Source organism: Medicago sativa, chromosome 4 (assembly GCF_051527215.1).
Source record: "Medicago sativa cultivar Bolivia chromosome 4, Bolivia_mono, whole genome shotgun sequence".
Lineage (NCBI taxonomy): Eukaryota > Viridiplantae > Streptophyta > Magnoliopsida > Fabales > Fabaceae > Medicago > Medicago sativa.
Window position 1 is genome coordinate 14,531,188 of NC_140752.1, and position 20,830 is coordinate 14,552,017.

The 20,830-nt window shown below is 32.8% G+C and overlaps 2 protein-coding genes and 1 non-coding gene across 3 annotated transcripts; all 3 read right to left on the reverse strand.

The window, feature by feature from the left end:
- Positions 1 to 2,575: 2,575 nt before the first annotated feature.
- Positions 2,576 to 6,268, reverse strand: LOC146926565 (cytochrome P450 82A3-like). The gene is made up of 3 exons (XM_085708090.1): positions 6,244 to 6,268; positions 4,470 to 5,485; positions 2,576 to 3,236 (listed from the first exon to the last, which is right to left on the reverse strand). The coding sequence occupies exons 1-3, from the start codon at positions 6,266 to 6,268 to the stop codon at positions 2,604 to 2,606; spliced, it is 1,674 nt and encodes a 557-aa protein (XP_085564216.1). The 3' UTR covers positions 2,576 to 2,603.
- Positions 6,269 to 11,316: 5,048 nt separating this feature from the next.
- LOC146926566 (S-adenosyl-methionine 4-1-methyl-2-pyrrolidinyl-3-oxobutanic acid methyltransferase-like) lies at positions 11,317 to 13,374 on the reverse strand. The gene is made up of 4 exons (XM_085708091.1): positions 13,247 to 13,374; positions 12,446 to 12,850; positions 12,094 to 12,348; positions 11,317 to 11,918 (listed from the first exon to the last, which is right to left on the reverse strand). The coding sequence occupies exons 1-4, from the start codon at positions 13,319 to 13,321 to the stop codon at positions 11,574 to 11,576; spliced, it is 1,080 nt and encodes a 359-aa protein (XP_085564217.1). The 5' UTR covers positions 13,322 to 13,374; the 3' UTR covers positions 11,317 to 11,573.
- Positions 13,375 to 15,735: 2,361 nt separating this feature from the next.
- On the reverse strand, positions 15,736 to 15,843 carry LOC146926567 (small nucleolar RNA R71). The gene has a single exon (XR_015009173.1). It is a non-coding gene; the product is annotated as a small nucleolar RNA R71 (small nucleolar RNA).
- Positions 15,844 to 20,830: the final 4,987 nt, after the last annotated feature.

Here is a 20,830-nt window from a genome sequence, read left to right on the forward strand (position 1 = left end):
ATCTTTTATATTATACAATGTTCATTTTTTTGACAAGTATATTATACAATGTTCATATCAACTAACAACTGAGTTAAGCTTACGAGGAAACGTCAAATAAATTTTTAATCCCTATAAATATTTTTAATTTATCTTTAGTTCTTTTAAAAAATGTCAATTTTGTGTTTTTTAAATGTTTTCTGTTACGACTTTTGATCCATACTTTTAAAACAACCGATGTGTACCTTCATTTTTTTAATGAATTTATACAGAGATCTTTACAATTTTATAACAATCTCTCCCACAAAAATTTAAATTTTTTGAACAAAATATGATTTAAATATGCACATCATCTTCCTCTCATTCTCCCCACTAAAAGCATACTAATCTTCTTGCAAAATCCTTTTTCCCATATGTTGTGCTTGGTCTTTGTTCTTATTCATTTGTTTAGAGACCCATATATTTGATGAAGAAAAAAAAACTCAAAAAATTAAGATTATACATTTATTTCAAAAATTAAAAGGGTTCCTTCGATAGTGTTGATTGTAAGAAGAATTAAGGGTTTTTCTCACCATGAATCTAACCTGATGAAGAAAAATCAATCTTTAATGAAGAAAAATTTCTTGCATGAGAGTTTCAACATTGTCTTGATTTATTATGTCTTGGACAAAGTCAAGGAGAGGATCTTGAGAAATGTTAATGGAACCTATAGGAATATCAATATATTCCTCTTAAAAAACAAAGGCCCTAACCATATCTCCTCTTGCAAACTTGACATCCTAATTAAAATAATGAGGTATTTCCTGATTAAAAATAGATTTAGTTGTGGGATCATAAAATTTGTGCCCCTTAGATTTTTCAAAGCATCAAATAAAATAGAAACTCACGGTTCTTGAGTCCAATTTATTTTCATTTAACCTACAAGGTCTTGCTTCTGTTAGACAATCCCAAGCATGCAAATGCTTTAAACTAGGATTTTTTCCTGTACAATGTTTGTAAGAATTTTTTGTAGATGCTTTAATTGAAAGCCTATTAAGGATCACTACAAGAAAACTCACCTTTAGTGACTGATTTAGAGACTAAAAAAATTCGGTCATTATGGCGACTGAATTAGAGACTACTAATTTTGAATCATAACAAAAAAAGATGTGCCGCTAAATCGGCCGCAAACTTTTTTAGAGACTGATTTGAAGACGGGAATATCCATCGCTATTGTGTCTGATAATTCCAAAACTTTATTATACCTTCATTTTATTTTTAATTTTTTTCAAACCCCTTTATCGAAAAATAAAATTAAACCTTTATAAAAAAAGAATCCACTATATCAATTCTCTTTGTTGCAAAGCAATTTTCTCATATCTCTTCATAAAACCTTTCAACCAATTTTCTCAATACCAACTCTAAATTCAATCCCAACCCAGAATAACATCAACGAATTCTCATAATCACGATCCTAAATTCTCATAATAACAAGTCACTAATTTGCAAGTATAAACGACACATCTTGCATCTTAAATAATAAACATAAATTGGATTAAAATTTCTTAATGACAGAAAACAAAAAATAATCTATGATCTAACTTGTTTATTCTGTAAAACCTTAATTCTTGTTCCCACAAATGTAAATTAAAAAACTGCAACATTAAAAATAAGGATCATCACAACCTCATGAGGCGGAAACAAGGAGACTAAAGCAAGCAAGTGATAAGGTGGCTTGGTAGTATGAGGCTATCTAAGGTGTTTATATCGAGCATGACTGCAAGTAAGTGGTTGACGACGTAACTAAGAAACTCAACACCAATTCCATGTTCGGCCTATTTTTGAGATTTACAAAGCTTCATTTAAAATTTACCGAAATTTTAAGATAAGTTTAATCAAGACACAAACAAATATTGTTGTCCATTTGATAGTTAAGACGTCATTATCTTATACTAGTTTTCAAATTCACGATCATATGACATCTTGTATTGAGACTGCTATTATTAATGAATTGAGTTGACTTTGTTTAGGTAAAAAAAATTACATTATAGTACATAGTTATCTACTCACATTAGTAAAATAAATTGAACTATTTTTTTTTTGTGGTGGTCTAAGTTTGAACCCGAGACCTTGTATATATTATACATTGTCCCTACCAACTGAGTTAAACTCATGATGATAAATTGAACTATTTTGCCATAACAATACTACGTTTATGTATATTTTTTTTTCCTTTCGAGGTGAAAATTAAAGTAAGAATAAACAATTAAAGGTATCAATCATTTCGAAAACTAAAATCATTTGAGCTATTATGCTTTACTCATTTTTAATGAAATTAAAATTTATCATTGTTTATCTTAATTATATTGCAATTCATGTTTTTTTAAGTACATATGGAACATATCAAGCGATAACAATTGTTATTATAATAACTAGAACTTTTATTTTCAACCATCAGATACACATCAAAGGCTCAATATTAAACATAAATTTAAAAGCCTCATGTGACTTGTGAAAAATATTGTCACTCCCCTAAAATTGCATCAACTTAATAACCCACACCAAACAGACACCCACCCATTACATCAAATAGGAAAAATAGTTTTGATAATAGACAATACACCAAGTATTAACTAGAACTAGAATCACATGATTTCATCATAACAATTGAGAGACAATCTTGGTTTAATAAGAATCTCAAGTGGAGTAGCTTTGCTGTTTGTTAATCCAAATTCTTCAGTCATATCTATAAGTTCAGGTGTTGGATTTATGATATCAAATGAATGCAAAAAACTAGCTAGAGTAAAATGCACCATTTGAAGTCCAAAACATATTCCGGGACATTTCCTTCTACCACTTCCAAATGGTTGTAGTTCAAAATGATTACCCCTAACATCAATATCTTTATGAGTTGTAAGAAACCTTTTTGGCTTAAAATCAAATGGATTTGGCCAAACACTAGGATCTGTTTGGATCTTCCAAAGATTTGTGATTAATTGAGTTCCTTTCGTAACATGATAACCACCTAAAGTACAATTCTCTGAGAATTCACGAGGTCCGGCTAGAGGAGCAGATGGATACAATCTCAGTGTTTCCTTGACTACAGCTTGAAGGTATACCAACTTACATATATCTGACTCATTTACACATCTCTCTCTACCAACTTGGATGTCAAGTTCCTCTTTTGCTTTTTCCATGGCAAGAGGATTTTTCAATAGCAAACTTAGCGCCCATGTTAGGGCACCACTACTTGTGTCACTTCCTCCGATAAATATTGTCTGCAAATTAAGTTCAAACTCTGATAAATATGTTCATGTGCTTTGTACCCAAAAAAATGTTCATGTGCTTGTTTAATGTTTAAATAAAGGTAACCATGTAAATAAAAAACATTGTGAAATTTATGTGTATACGAATTAATATTTTATAGGTCTTGCTAACCAATGCTCTTAGGGCAATGATTAAGGAAACTATAAATAGAAAATTTGTCTTAAAAATATAAGTTTTGACTTTTGATTAAGTAATAATTACACTACTTTTTATAAAAAGTTACTTATTTTGATTTTTTAACCAATGTCCTGAAGGCACTGTTTAACATTCTCCATATTTTATTGATCTATATATTTAGAGAGTTAAAATCTTGTTACAAAAGGAGCATGTCTTATGTCTAGCCTAGCTAGATCTCATGTTCTAAGCTTTGAATAGAGCTTTGTCTTACGAATGGATCATCTCAATTGTTTTTCTATCGTGTCTTTCAATTTTTGTCAATCTCACAGTTAAATGGAAAAATATGAGATTGATTTTTAATATAAAAATGAGATTAAAAAAGTTTAATGGTGAAATTGATAGCAATTGAGAGACATGAGAAAAAAACAATTGAGATGATTCATTTCCCTTTTGTCTCATATTTCTTTGTAGTTTTACATTCACTCCTTGATGGATGCGTCTTGGTAAACAATTAAGTTTTCTAATAGCAATAAAATATTCGATAAACATGTTATATCTATATTAATTTTAAAAGTTGATTTTTGTACTAACTATTTTTGAAGAAGCTAAATTAACTCACCTAAATTAGTATATGAGAGAATCAAACTTTAGACATTGAAGATGAACACACTCCAAAGTCCTAAGTCAACATCATCAGGCTAATCCAAGTGAGTTTTTTGTACTAACTTTTAAAAAGGTCCATATTATAAGACTTATATATTATGACAGATTTCATTTGTGTTAATTAATACTAAAGTTTACAATAATCATTTGTGTTAATACTAAAGTTTACAATAAATATTAAGTTTTCTTAATAGAAATATAAAATTTGATTAATTAATTATATCAAGTTAATTTCAAAAGTTCACTTGAACTAATTTTTAAAAAGGTTCATATTTGAAGTGTTGGCTAGTTGAATGATGAATTTGACTAAATAATTGAAAATATATTAACCACTTTTTACCTATAAATTTTTAGTTATAAATCATTTAATTTATGCAAAATATTAGTAGAACATATATACATACCAATATTGTGGCTTTGATCATGGTATCACAATCAAACCCTTCAATAGTTGTTCCATCAAGCAATGAAAGTAACACATCCATGAAGTCTTGATCTTGACCATCAATCTTTTCACTCAAAGTTCTTTTATAGCGACGCTCCTTCAACATCTCACCTAAAATTTCATCCAATTCCTTAGAAGTCTCATTCATGGCTTTTACATGACCACCAAAATCAAACCATTTCAAACATGGAATAACATCTCCCACAGTGATTATCCCGGACAGATGCATCATCTCATTCAAAGCTTTCACAGTTCTTTGAGCCTTTTTTTCATCAACAATAGTATTTGCACCAAAATATCTCTTCCCAACAACCAATCTAAGAACCATATTAAATGTTACGTGTGTAAACCATTGCTTCAAGTCCACCAACACATAGTTTGATGGATTTGATTCGTTATTTTTTCTAGACCAAATATCAAAGAGCTCTTTAATCGATGTTTGAACTTCAGAAACACGGATATGTTGATGTTGTTCAATTCTACGACTGGTGAGAATCTCTATATTTGCAATCTTGCGAAGGTGGCGCCAATAAGGACCATAGGCTGCAAAGCCAAACATGGCTCCCTTATAGGCTAAGTGTTCAGTTGCAACAAGCTTGGGACGAGACGAAACGACAATATCATTTGTAGTGAAACATTCCTTAGCCATTTCCCAATTGTTGAGTACTAAAGCATGTTTAGGACCAAGCTTGATGGTGAATATTGGTCCATGTTTATCAGCTAAGGCACCTAAGATTCTATGGGGTGCTTGTGTGCCACAAAAAATTGGGAGGTGACCAAGTATTGGCCATGCACCTTTGGCTATTGGTGCCTCTTTGTTTTTGCTATGAGCAAATTTAGAGAATCCAAATAGACATAGTGAAATAAGAAAAATTAGTAGTGTAAGTGGTGTGCCATTTATTAGGCTGTTTAGAACTAAATCCATTTTAGCTTGAGGGTATACGAGCTTGGTGGATAGAAGTAGAATTAGTATTACTCTTGAATGCTAGCTTATAAATAGATGAAAATTTTAAGAACCAAAGAAATCAACGATGGAGAGATGCAAAGTGCATGTCGATGTATACAAAAAACAATTATATATAACTAACATACAATATCTAATTCTGTCAAAAAAAAAAAAAAAACATACAATATCTAAATGAGACTTGATCAAAAATAAATACATGCAATATATAAATGAGACCTGATAAAAAAATTAATATGATGCAAATCAGTGATAAATGGGATTTGTTTAGTTTAGTGGTCGAAAGTGAATGTTCATTGTGTTTTGACTTCGAAGAAATCAAAGTCTAAAGTGAATAAATATGAAATTAAGTGAGAAATCAAATAATAATATATTTTTAATACATTTACAATTCTTTATGTATGCGTAATATTAACCGAAGAGAACATAAAAACATTTTTCTTGACAAAAAAAAACATAAAAACTTTTTTCTCTATACAATGACTATTAAAAACTTCTAATACTCCCATAAAAAAATCTTCTAATCTTGTTCACAATTCCTAGATTAATTGACACGGCGGGTCCAAACTCCCACTCCTTCACTTGTTTTTTTTTTTTTTTAAATGTCAAAATGAAATATATTAATACCACAAAATGTTCATTCTACCTAGCACAAGGTGTGCACTAGTAGAAGAAAAACAACTACAAAAATAACAAGTAGCCAAACCCCAAGGGAAAACAAAACTAACGACAAAATTAGGCAAAACTCGAGCACAAATGAGGATTGAACCACAAATTATGATAACTAAAAGCATCCATAAACTTGTGTGCGTTCAGCCACCTAAATAAAAGTAGCTTAATATATTTATAAAATTCCTTAACCAAATAAGAAATTAAATGTAGAAATTTAATATTTGGTTTATTTGGTTCTTAAAATCCATTTTAGCTTGCGGGTATCCAACTAAATATGAAAAATTATGCATTCATAATTTTAAAAGTTTGAAAACTTATCTTTTCAACGCAATATTTATTTTTTTATTCTATTTTTAGGTTCATATCTTGTGCCCTAATTGTGCTTTTAGGGCACAAGTTAGCATTTTCCAATAAATAAAAAAACTAATCTTGACTATTTTTTTTTAAGATCAAATTTATAAATTTTAATAAAATCTAAAATAATATTTTTTTTTTTGAAGAAAAAATAATATTTTTTTAAGAGGCTAAAAAATCTAAAATAATATTAATTAGCATCAAATTTTTTTAAGCTAAATTTTTTGAGTTGTCTAATATGAATTTGGTGCAACGGTGGATCCTTCTATTTCTTATTATCCATTTTTTGTTCTTTCTATTCCTAACATTTTTTACATGTGATATTAGAATATAAAACGTTCCTTGCGGTAGATTTTTTTCCATGCACATCTATTTTTGTTTTTTACATGTTTCTTATAGGTATTGTCGTTACAAACCCAAAAATAGGGATGGGAATAGGCCAGACCGGCCTACAGCCTAGCCTACGACAGGCCAGATCAGGCTTTTCTCTTAAATAGAGAAGCCTAAGCTTTTTTTTTCTTCAAGCCTATTTAGCTTAAAAGACCAGACCACAAGCCTTTCAAAAAGCCTCTTTAGCCTATTAAGCCGGCCTATTTAAGTAATAATATTATTTATTATTATATTATATTTTGTACTTTGAATTAAAATATAAATTTGTAAACTTTTTCAATAATTTAACCTTTATTAGTATACCTTAATTTTTTGCATATATAAATGTATCATTATAAACTAGAATAGAAATATGATACAATATATAGTCGAATTCCCTAAAACCTCGTGTTGATTATCAAAAGAGTTTAATCTAATTGAACTATTAGTTCACTAGTCCATTTAAACTTAGATTACATTGCTTACTTAAAGATGTTCTTAAGATATAGGCTTTTAAACAGGCTAGAAGGTTATAAAGCCATGCTCAGGCCTAAAAAGTAGACCTATGACAGGCCGCAGACCAGGCTTAGGCTTTAAAAAAATATGGCAGGTCAGGCTTAAGCATTGCAAAGCCTAGCTCGGCCTAACCTATTCCCATCCCTACCCAAAACCGACAAACCACTAAACCACAAACAAACTAACCGCTAGTCTCAAAAGCGAAACCAAAGGCTGCTACAAAACTAAAACTCTTCTGGCTGCTACAAACTAAAACTCTTCTGGATGCAAAAGAATTTGAGAGAGATAAATATTGCAAATGTGATAATTATAATGAGGTAGTATTAACTATTAAGCATATGCATTTATTATGAGCATAAAGATTCCTTTGAAACTTTCCAAGTCTTTTTTTGACTGTGGTTTGAATCCCGAACCTTACATATATTATGTATTGTCCATATCAACTGAGTTATGTTCAACTGTTCCAAGTATCGATATGTATGAGGAGATCAAATATAAATTGAAAATGAAATATATTTTTAAATGTGCAAAGTATTGGAACAATATACTTCTATCCAGGAGCAGCCCCACTTAACGGAACATTATACTTCGGTGATTGCTCTATAAGTCATTGACATTGCTCAAAAACCTATCAGATTTATGAGATCGTAACTTACAATCACATTATAAATCTATTAAGGGTTACAATTCGATTATTGTTTTTTGATTCAAATCGTAACTTAACTTCTAATCAATTTATTTTAGAGGTTGAACAACTTGAAAGATTCTGAAGCAATTTTCTTATACTTCTATCCAGCAGCCCCATCCATGTGCAAAGTCACTCCAGAATCAAAGTGGCATGGATCGAAGTGCAGCAGCCAGCAGCCCCATGAGCACGTTTGGATGAAAGTAGCATGAATCAAAGTGCAGCAGCCCCTTTGGTACATTTGGATCGTTGATGGTATGCTGAGCCCCCGTATATAGAGGATAAATGAAATATATAATTAAAATATTAAATGTAACAATAAGTAAAAATATTCATGATAGTTCTATTTATTTTGTTTTTCAATCACATAAATGTTTACTAATATAAACCTTTAGATGACCTTTGCATTTGCATGGGTTTGTTTATTTGTAATTGACATTTATTTTTATTTTTTTGGCTTTCACACCGGTTTCCGACCCACCAAAGGTGGACGACTAATCCGACTCATGCATAGAGGCATGCACACTGGCCAATTTGATATAATAAAATGGAGAAATTTTTTGAGAGTATTTTTAGAATATAAATATTAGTCCTCGTGAGCTTAGCTCAGTTGGTATGGACAATATTATAAAATATTTGTTTATTTTATGTGAAAAAATTGGTTAAATATTTACACCGAGTCCAATTTGGATTTTACATGCTTATAGCTATGAGTACAAATTGTTTTGCCACCCCACTGTGTTGTGATTTATACAAAAAAAATATAAATAATGTATTATAATATTCTTCAAATATTTTTTTTTGTGAGATTCCAATATTTATTTATGTGCACGTATTTATTTTCACCCCATATTCCTTTTTATATTACAAATATTCACAACTTTTCAATATTACAAATTAAATTTAATATTAATTTTCAATTTTGAATAAAATTTCCGATTTCTTTATGTCTTGTTTCTTCTTTATTTTTGTTTAAGCTCATCACTATGATGAGTAAGTTTTTTGTTTATGCTCATCACTACGATGTGTAAGTAGTTCCCCTCTTGTCTTGGAATTATGAAATGTAATCCAAAGATAAAAAAACTATAATTCAAATTCTTTCTTTTGTTAAGGGGTTTCAAAGTATCTAATGCAATCTTATTGTTTTTCAGAAATACTTAGGCACTAACGTTCATGACGAAAGGAGAAGAAATGTGTTAGAATCATAAGGGTTAAACAAGAGTTTTGAAACATGAGAATAGAGAGACTAAGAGAATGTTAGGAACAATTTCTTTCTAACACTCCTTTTAACACTCAATTCTTATTTAGTGAAACTCATGTGGGTCTCACTATTTAATTTTATGTGAGATTCAATTTCAAAATGTGATGACTATTTGAGTTTCACTCAATAAGAGAGTGAGTGTTAGAAAGAGTGTTTAAAAAGAGTGTTGACATCACTCCTAGTAAAAATATGATATTATATTGCTTTAAAAAGAGTGTTGACATCACTCCTAGTAAAAATATGATATTATATTGGTTTAAAAACCTCAAAAGAGGACATTAGTTATTTTAGTTCACCCCATCTTTAGACTTCTATTTTTCATAGCAATACAATGAGTTGACATTTGACTTGTTTATTATTGTATGAAATCTAAGAATTTCAAGACACTTTTGTAATTGCATATTTTCTAAATTAAAACAAAAAAACACCAAATCCTTCAAACATCAAATCTTTTCTAGCTAAACAACATAGAAAAAACCACCAATCATGTGGGTTCAATATCAATTAGGGTTGACAATGAACCGAACCAACTCGAAAATAGTTCAAAATTCGATTCGGTAATTAATCCGTTGAACTTGGTTCATGAACCAAATGAGCCGAACTTGAGCTGAAAATTAAGTTCGCTGATTAAATGAGCTGAACATGAACTATAGATAGTTCAACTCGTTTGGTTCATGAGATGACTCGATTATATATATGTGTGTTTGTGTATATGTACGTATGTATTTTTATATATGTAAGTTTCAAATACTTTTATATTTATTAAATGAATTAAACGTTAAAAAAAAAAAAAAAACTGAAGTGCCACTCCATTTTCCTTCTTGTTTTTGACGCATCAGTTCCATTCTCTAGGAGGTTGGAATTTAATTTTATTGGTCATAGCCTTCATTTCCTTTAATCAATATTTCATTTTCCAATTCCACAAAAACAGAAAACATTTCTTTCTTCTTCTTCTTCTCGGATGGCAATAGGCAGATTTAGCAAGTGGCATAGCTAACCAAAGGAGAAAATCATTGTCTATTGTGGAACCAATATTCTTATAATTGTTTTTTTACCACAAAACTTTTAAAGAACGGTGCAGCTGTGTTTATCCAACAACATTTGATATTTTGTACAACAATTGGTACTATGTTCATTGTTCTTTATCACAAAACTAGAAGATTGGTGCAACTGTGTTTTATTCAGCTTTATTTTCTATATTTTCCTTGCTGGAGTTTTTGGCATTTTGAGCTTCTATTTCATGCTCTTTTCTGATCAGGGGATTGCATTAGGATTTCTACCAAAGTCAATCTTTTTAATTGTATTGGCTGCAGGTGTTTTCAGTTCATGATCGATTCAAATTGTTCTATTCTCTATGTTGTTGAGCCCTTTTACACAGCTTGTGCTAAGTCCTATTGGATTTAAAAAGAAAAATCTGAAAGACCAAAGATCTATAAAATTTTAATATTTTTTATTGCAAAAAAATGACTTCTAAATTATGAGATTCGAGCAACTAAACTGAACCTAACGAGCCGAACCGAGTTGTTAGCGAACTCAAACCGAGTCGAGTTCGAGCTAAAAAAAAAGTTCGTAACGAACTCGAGCCGAGTTTCGAGCTGAACCAAATCTTATCGAGTCGAGTCGAGCTCAGACAAGTTCGATTCGACTCGACTCATTTCCAGCTCTAATATCAATTTATTATGCCATAAAATCATTTGGGTTCTACATTAACATGTGAGGTGAATTCTATTCCCATTGACTCAATTGAACATATACAAGGCTATATATAGCACTAGTTCATGATAGCAGTCCAACTAAATAGCTTACTTGTGAAACAAGTAACCTCCAAAACTAAGTTCTAACCAACTAATCAAATGCAATACAATGAATTATCCAGCATAACAAAGACACTATATCATAACAAATGCTCCTATTAGTATATATGAATTCATGCCTTATATGATTAACAAATGCTAGATAGCTGGTGATGTAAAAACTCAAATAAATGGAATTCAAATTTGGTGTACCGTTTTATTCAATGGAATGATAGATAAATTCAACTTCCAGAGTGTAAGTCATAGAAGGAATGGTACACAATTTCCCTAAATAGTACCAATAACTGGTAATGTAGCAAGTGCATAATTAAAGCAAACAAGGACAGAAATATGATTTGCAAAGGAACAAATAATGCAAATTAACCACTAAAGTGAAACTTATTTTGAACTGCAGATATAAAACCCTAAGCCAAAATGTTTTTGCATGCTCATGGTTTCCTAGTCATCATTAGGGTAAGATTGGTGAACTTAGTCTTCTCTTTCGACATGCGATCACCTAAAATTTTCTTATAGCGATTAAAAATCTCTTTAATGACACCTTCACGAAAGTGACTAACCAGCAATGGTTCAGCCACAGCCCTTATGCATTGTGCCACATTGTATCCATCATTAAATTGATCCCAATTATCAAGAGCATTCCAATTTACTTCAGAAACCTCTAGTCGACTGATGGAGAATGATCCTTCGGTGAGAACTTCCAACTTCACCTCAGATGGAGATGGATAATAGTTAGGGATGTTGAAACTATTGAGTTTCTCTTGGTCAATGATTCCCTGCGGCATAATAATATGCATATTAATATAGTTAATTTTTTTTCTTCAAAGTTTTGGAGTTTTTTTCTCATATTCACTCACATAGTTATTGCGTTCTATGACCATTTTTAAATTAATATGAACAAAATGGGCAATCTTTGGCTCTTATGGACAAGAAAAAATTATCATAGTCTACCTGCAAAACCATATCATTAAGAGCCATAGCCATGAGTTCCCAAATGTAACCAGACTCCTTGCTTGATGGGTCACTGTTTTTTCGTCCTAAAAATGTTAGAATCATGTGACCGCCTTCAACTAGTTCTTCGGCACGACACTTGAGAAAAAAAGAGAAATCCGTTTGAAATTGCTTGTAATAAGCCTTGAAGACATTCGAGGGGCTTGTGCTCGTCAGGTAAATGTTACCCTTGTTGTTGTCTCCAACCTCCGGAATCTATACAAATAGATTAAATATAGAGAAAAATTTATATTGTGGCGAAACATTTATTAAATGGATGTTAATAGATTACCAAAAGACTAAGATAACAAACCTTAGATAGCCATTGAAGACTGTAAGAGGAATGCACAAAATGCAAACTTTTATCTGGAAAGATCCTACCATAAAAGGATCCAGGAACACCAGAGAAGTAGCATGGGCCCATTTCAGTTTGCATTTCATTACGTAGTTTTTCTTTGAAGGTGTCAAGGGACATAAATACGTCGTTGAAATCATTTCCCGGTAGATCGTTCAAAAAGACTTTATATTCAGGAGATTTATGATTAAGTTCTTGACAAAGCTTTTCAACAACCTTGATAATTTCAGAGATCACCAAGAAAGTGTTTGGTCCAAAAGAGCAACCCAAATCTGCAATTGCCAAGCTTCTAGGAAGTGTGTTGCAGTATAGACTGGTTATGGCTTCGTCTCTCAAAGATTTTGTCAAGGAAATCACCTTTCGCTGTATATTCAAATTTGATGCTTAATATTCAGACCATAATATACTTTAAATACTTATTTGTCTCAAACTATTTTCCACATTTAAATATGAAGATAATATTATTTATATTTTTGTATAATAAACTTGATTGTGTCTAATATGAACCTCTCAAGAGTTTAGACGGACATTAACCATTTAAAAAATAATATAATAAAAGAAATAGAGAATAAAAATAATATGAACTTTATTTAAAATAGAAGAATTTATTACCGAACCCATATTAGACAACTTCAACTTGTTCAAAAAAAATATATTAGACAACTTCAATAAACGTATAGAATTTCATCTCAAAAAGTTCTTATTGATAAGTAGATTAAATTACACATTTTAATAAATTTAAATAGACACACTATATACCTGAAGTAAGGAGTTGTTTGCATAGCTTGCTTCTTCAACACTTCCATTCATGGGTAGTACCTGAGCTACTTCCATTTTTTGTTTCGTATCTTTCTTTCAAAGTAGTTTTGCTTTTATGTTATGCGTTTAAGTACATCCCTTGCCACACACTTATATAGATGCAAAGAGAACGTGTTTATAACAAAGCTACTAAAAAATAATAATTTTAAATTCATCAAAACAAACCAAAATCTATTTTTTATTCGATGTTTTCTTTGGATATGAGACATTGTTTGCGGTAAAACTCTTTTGCATGCACGTTCTTTATTTATGTTTTTATTTCTTATAAGTTCCCTCCAATTGTTTTTTTTAGGGAAATTTCCCTCCAATTGTTATTTAATGTTACTATCTAATCTAATACTAAATGTAGACAATTTTCTCGACCCAGATTCAAACTTTAGTTTGGCAAAATCTAATCCCACTAGACTCAACTCCAGTCTGTTATATGATATAAGACATAGTAAATGTAATTATGTTCAGTTTTTATTTGTATCTTTATTGTAGCTAGCAACTAATACATTTTTAGTTATTATAGAAAAAATTAATAAATATGTTAACATGTACGTGATTTAAAATTAAATAATCAACATGTACATTGATGAGTCATAGATTAGTATATTTTAATGCTTTATTTAGTTTAGTTTTAAATAAGATTTGATTTAATTATATTGCATTTTATTTCCTTTTAGAATATTTTACTTTAAATTGTCTTTTATTTTATTTTAGGAACGAATATATGGTGGAAGGTGTCTTGGAGCAAAAGAAAGAGGACTGGAGCAAATACAGTGCGAAAATACGAAGATATGGAACAAAAATATGTTCCCACCAAGTCAGAAGCTTGGCACGGCCAGTGCCAACATGTGGCACGGCCGTGCCACCTCCAGAAGTCTCTTTTGCTGCTTTTTCTTCGGGCCCAAGTTACCCTGTTGCAGCTTTACTGTTTTACCCTTTTAGTTGCTTAGTTTCTAAGTCGATTGTAAAGCTATAAATAGAGTAGCTCTCCACCATAAACATTCATGCTTTACTTTGTTTATTTCAATTGCTATTTTAATAAAAGTCTTTATTTTCCTTTTTACTTTCTTTGCAATTTACTTTACTGTTATTTTCTCTCTTCTTCCCCCATGTCTACGATGAACATGAGTGAGTAGACTTCTTCGTCTTGGGATTGTAGGGGAGTCTAATGACTCAATCCTAAACAAAACATGTCTAAACCCTAATTTCTATGTAACCCTAATTTCTAATCTAGATTCACCGTCTTAACATGGATTAACAATTATCAAACTGTGGAAGCGAAAGCGGAGGGTTTGATAATCGTTAATCCATCATCCCAAACATCAATTCATAAAGCGAGAGCGGAGTCTTGATGTTGGAACAAGTGAATCTAGACAATAATTGCAAAACAGTGAAATAGTCTTTGCAATTATTGAGACAAAGAGTAGTTTCAATCCTCTATGCATCTTCTAGTAATCATGTCAGTGAAATAGGCTTGGTTACTAGAAGTAAACTCTCACTGGACTTTCATCGGAAAGGTGAGGGGCTAAGGGAAACCGGTCTTTAGAAATAAGTGTGTAAACCATGAAATTAGATGTTTAGGTCTTGTCTAGTGAAGGATTTGTCATTATGATGAACCAATGATCCCGAGGCCCTTTATTATTGTTATTTACTTTCAGCAATTAAACCCCCTTTTTATAAACTTTTCTCTCTTCTAATCATTCTCTAAAAGTTAATTGAATTCACAACTCCCTAGCGGAACGATACTCTTCTTACTACTATTACTTCGATAGGCCGTGCACTTGCGGTTTGGCTCTATCAAGTTTTTGGCGCCGTTGCCGGGGAGTTGTTGTAATTTGATTAACTTTTTAATAGTGATTAGACTAAAAAAATAAAAAATATCTTTTTCGTTGTTTTATTTTATTTTGTATACCTTTCTAAAAAAAAAAAATCTTTTGCTTTATTTTATTTTATTTTATATATTTCTTTCTAAAATTAAAAAAAAAAAAAATCTTTTGCTCTATTTTATTTTATATTTCTATCCAAAAAAAAAAAAAAAACTTTTTCTATTTCTTCTTTTTCCTTTAACTTCTTGGGAAGACAATAACGATATGGCTAAGGAACGCTCTCTCAAAGAGTATGCAATCCCATCTTCAAATGAGTCATACGATGCTATTGTGTACCCAACGGTTGAGGACAATTTTGAAATAGAACCTAGTTCAGCAAAATCAATTTTTCGGATCAACCACTGAGGATCCGAATCTTCATATTTCAATTTTTTTAAGACTCAGCGGAACTGTGAATGCAAACCAAGAGGTCGTAAGGCTACACTACTTTCCTTTTTCCTTAGGGGGAAAAGCTAGTGCTTGGTTTAATTCATTGAAACTTGGTTCTATCACTTCATGGCATCAAATGAAGCAAGACTTTCTTGCCAGATTCTTTCCTCATTCTAAAATTGTTCACTTAAGAAAACAAATCATACAATTCACTCAAAAAGATGGAGAATCTCTCTACAATGCGTGGGAGCGTTTCAAAGAAATGCTTAGACTTTGTCCCCACCATGGTTTAGAAAATTGGCTTACTATTCACACTTTTTATAATGGCCTTTTGTATCCCACAAAAATTTATGTTGATGCAGCTGCAGGTGGAGCTTTGATGAACAAAACATACACAGAAGCATATGCTTTGATCGAGGACATGGCACAAAACCACTATCATTGGACCTACGGAAGGGACACCACTAATGTTGCTCCTTCACCCTCTCAGAAAGAGGTAGGTATGTATGAAAATTCTTCCCTTGATCATCTAGCTGCTAAAGTTGACGCACTCACAGAAAAATTTGATAAAATAAATACTAGTGCTGTCACACCTGACTCTGTATCACCTCTTTGTGAAGTTTGTGGTGTATTTGGCCATATTGGCATTGATTGCCAACTAGGTAGTATTGTTAGAAGTCCTGAGCAAGTAAACTATGCTCAATATAATCAAGGGTTTAAAAACAATCAAATTTTTTTCAAACCCCTCAAAATCTTTTTGGACAACAAACAACACCACCCGGTTATGCAAACAACCAAGGAGTTCCTCAAAAATCCAGCTTGGAAATTTTACTAGAAAAATGTGTTATTGATCAATCCAAGCAGCTCCAAGAGCTTAAAAATCAAACTGAATTTTTGAAGGACTCTCTTGCCAAACATACATCGAACGTAGACTCCATAGTTACTCACAGTAAGGTGATAGAGACTCTGACTTCTCAAGTACCCCAACAGGTGGCTACTCCCTCTCAAACCTACGAAGTCCTTCTAGGCCAAACCAAAACCAACCCCAAAGACCATATAAGTGCTATTATTTTTAGGGATGGTAACCAATTAGAGGACCCCGTTGTGAAAATTAAGAACAATGGAGGAGAGATAGGAAGTGATAAGCCTCAAAGTGAGAAAGCTATAGGAGAGAATGACAAGCCATTTGTTTCACCATCTCATGAGCCTAAAATTCCTTTAACACAAGAGTTTGCTAAATCCAAGTTAGATGAGCAGTTTAGAAATTTTATTGAAATACTTCCAAACAAATTGCCACCTAAACTTAAGGATCCAGAGAGATTTTCCATACCTTGTGTCATAAGATATAAAACATTTGAGAAAGTCATGTGTGATTTGGGAGAGAATGTTAGTTTGTTGCCATTATCCCTTAGTGAGAGATTGGGTATAGGATAGTTAAAACCACTTTCTAACCGTCAAGCTAGTGACTCTAAACAAGCGCTTCGTGGGAGGCAACCCACGCATTTAATTACTTTTGTTTTGTTTGTTTTTGGTTGTTTTAAGTGTTTTGTAGGTAATTGTCCAAGTATGATTCAAGAAAAGTGAAAAATTTTGAAGCCCCCAGGACCAGAAGGTTGGCACGGCCCGTGCTAAGGCTGGCACGGCCGTGCCAGGTTTTTAAGGCAAATTTGGAGCATGAAGTCAGTAAGTTGGCACGGCCCGTGCCAAGGGTGGCACGGCCGTGCCCGACCTCTACACACCATATAACATAAATTTTTCTTCCTTCTTCCTCATTCACAAACCACAACCCTCTTTCATCTTTCAAACTTCTCTCTAAACCTCCATAACCTTCAAACCTTCATATCTCCCTCAAAACTTCACCAATTCAATCATTTCTTTCACCAATCAATCACAAACTTCATTCCAAACACAAACCACCCATCAAAAACATCTTTCATCCACTCAAACCCATAATTCACCAAACCCTTATCACCATAAACCCTAACCCAAAAACCACAAAATCTTAACCAATCTCCACATCTAAACCCATAAACCTCACTAGAACATCAACCCCAACCCTCAACCACCCTTTTCTACAAAATTCTTCACAAACCCTAACCTTCACCAAAATTCCATAATCAACCCAAGGTCAAAGGTCTAATGGCTTCAAGAAGAAGTGGCAAGGAACCGGCAACATCTTCCGGAGGACCTCCATCAAAGAAAAGGGCACCGGCAAAGAATCATGGCATAACCTTCAAGGATAACAACCAAAAAGAAAGGTATAAAGTCCTTATCACTAAACCTTTGCATCCTTGTAGGTACCCTCATTTTCATACTATGAATACCTTAGGGATTAGGGACAATGCTTTTGAATTGCTAAATAGATTAGGATGGGGTGAGATGCTTCGTCCTATGAGGGGGTATGAAAATTTTACTTATGAGTTTTTAAGTTCTATCCAATTCAAGAAAGATAAGTTGAATTTAGATGACCCCGATCATAGAGTCTGCTTCCGGCTTTTGAATATTGATTACGAGATGTCCCTTGAAAACTTTTGCACTGAAATGGGCTTCGCAAATGCGGGGTTCATCCATGACTCTTGGAATCAAGCTTTAAAGCCGGAAGACTATAACCCTGCTAGCTTTTGGACACGCATAACTGGTCTAGATCAATACGTTTCACGTTCAAACAAGGCTAGTAACATCCACAACCCAGTTCTTAGGTACCTTCAAAGGGTAATGGCTTGTACCATTTGGGGTAGGAAGGAAGTAGGAACATGTAGGACGGATGAAATCTTTATGCTTTGGGCTATGCTTCATAATTACCCCGTGAATACTTGTTTTTACATGCTTGACTACCTTGCCTCAATAGGAACTAAGCCTAATCTTGTAGCCGACATAGTAGTGGGGGGTGTTATCACATTCATTGCTAGTAAGTTTGGAGTGAGCGAGGAGGAAGGGATACATGAAATTCAGGGCAACAATAGGCTTAACATAGAGACTCTAATCTCTATGAAATTTATTACACATCATCCACCCATGCAATATGCCCTTAAACTCAATGTGCCTATTCTGTTTTTGCTTCCTAACCCATCTCGGACTAACACCGAGGTGGAGGAAAATTGGTTGTATGTTGATAATGAACAAGTACATGAGCAACATGATGAAGGAGAAGGTGCTAACTTGCACCATGAGGAGGAGCACCATGACCATAATGCCGGAGAACTCAATAATGATGAAAGATGGGAATGGATGCGAACCGAGGTCGAAAGGATAAGCACCGGGCAACAAAGGCAAGGTGTCGAACTTTTGGGGCTGAGAAATGATGTCCAAAGGGGCAACCGCTTGTCGGAAGAAAACAATGCAATGCTCCGAAGGATGATGCACCAATTCAATCTCCAAGGTCCTCCTTATGGACCTCAATGAGAACATGTGAGCTTTCCTCTTCCTCTCTTCCCTTCTTCTTCTTCTTCTTCTCCCCCTAATTCTTCTTCTTCACTCCTTCTTCTTCTTCTACTTCTTCTTCCTTTCTTTTAACTTCTTTTTCTTTTGAATCATTGAGGACAATGCTTCCCCTAAGTGTGTGGGGGGGGGGGGGGGGGGGGGGGGGGGGCTAATAAAGTGTCTAGAGTCGTAGTGTCCAAACTCCCTTGAACTTTATTCTTTTGTTTTGTTTTTATAGTGAAAGACATGACTAGTAGCTTGTGTTTAATGTAAAAAATGGCATGAAAATTTTTGTTTTGTCTCTTCTTTAGGTTGCTTCTTGTACATGAAAGTAGTTTCTTGTGTTTCTTATGTTCTTGCTATACCCATGTCATGTTTTATTGTGAAATTCTCCAATGAGAAAAGCACCCGGTTGCAATCCTTGAGCAAATGTATGAATAGGTATTTTAAGGAGCACGTTCTATCTTTAGTGTTAACTTAAACCCTTTAAAGTCTTAAGAGTAAAAGTAGTATAAGTTTGTGTGGGAAAATTAATCAAATTGTTCTTAATTGTTATATTCTTTTTAATTTGTTAATGTTAAATGGGGCGGAAGAATGGCACCAACATGTGGGGGAAAGGACAATTACATCCTAACTTCCTAATTGTGGTGGTGACTCCTTAATTTGAACTTAAATGAAACAAATTCATCAATGCTAGGGGGAAAGGACAATTACATCCAAAAAGACTTCCTACGCGGAGATGAAACAAATAATAATTTTGCAGCACTGCTTAGGGTGATTTTGAATCTAGGGGGGAAGGACAATTACATCCGAGAAGACTTCCTACGAGGATAGATATCCCCTAAGCATCTGCAGCCCCTTGTGCTTAATTGTTAAATTAATTCAATATTAACTTAAATTCCCATCACTCTTATATGAAATGAAGAAAGGACTTTTCTCGGTTACTTTGGCATTAAGGATAGAACCTGTTCCTCATAATATCTGTCTTATACAGGAGCAAGAAAAGGGTTGGACTGCACACACACACACTCACTTGAGACTTGATGTTGGGTTGAATAGGTTCATGAGAAGTATTTGAAATTGTAATTAGTGTACTTGAAGCAAAGCCTTTCTTTTGAGACATTTGTTCTTAATATTGCCATAATCAATCTTTTGTTGCTGCTATGTTTGTTGCCTTTTGCTTGAGGACAAGCAAGGATTCAAGTGTGGGGGAGTTTGATGAGTCATAGATTAGTATATTTTAATGCTTTATTTAGTTTAGTTTTAAATAAGATTTGATTTAATTATATTGCATTTTATTTCCTTTTAGAATATTTTACTTTAAATTGTCTTTTATTTTATTTTAGGAACGAATATATGGTGGAAGGTGTCTTGGAGCAAAAGAAAGAGGACTGGAGCAAATACAGTGCGAAAATACGAAGATATGGAACAAAAATATGTTCCCACCAAGTCAGAAGCTTGGCACGGCCAGTGCCAACATGTGGCACGGCCGTGCCACCTCCAGAAGTCTCTTTTGCTGCTTTTTCTTCGGGCCCAAGTTACCCTGTTGCAGCTTTACTGTTTTACCCTTTTAGATGCTTAGTTTCTAAGTCGATTATAAAGCTATAAATAGAGTAGCTCTCCACCATAAACATTCATGCTTTACTTTGTTTATTTCAATTGCTATTTTAATAAAAGTCTTTATTTTCCTTTTTACTTTCTTTGCAATTTACTTTACTGTTATTTTCTCTCTTCTTCCCCCATGTCTACGATGAACATGAGTGAGTAGACTTCTTCGTCTTGGGATTGTAGGGGAGTCTAATGACTCAATCCTAAACAAAACATGTCTAAACCCTAATTTCTATGTAACCCTAATTTC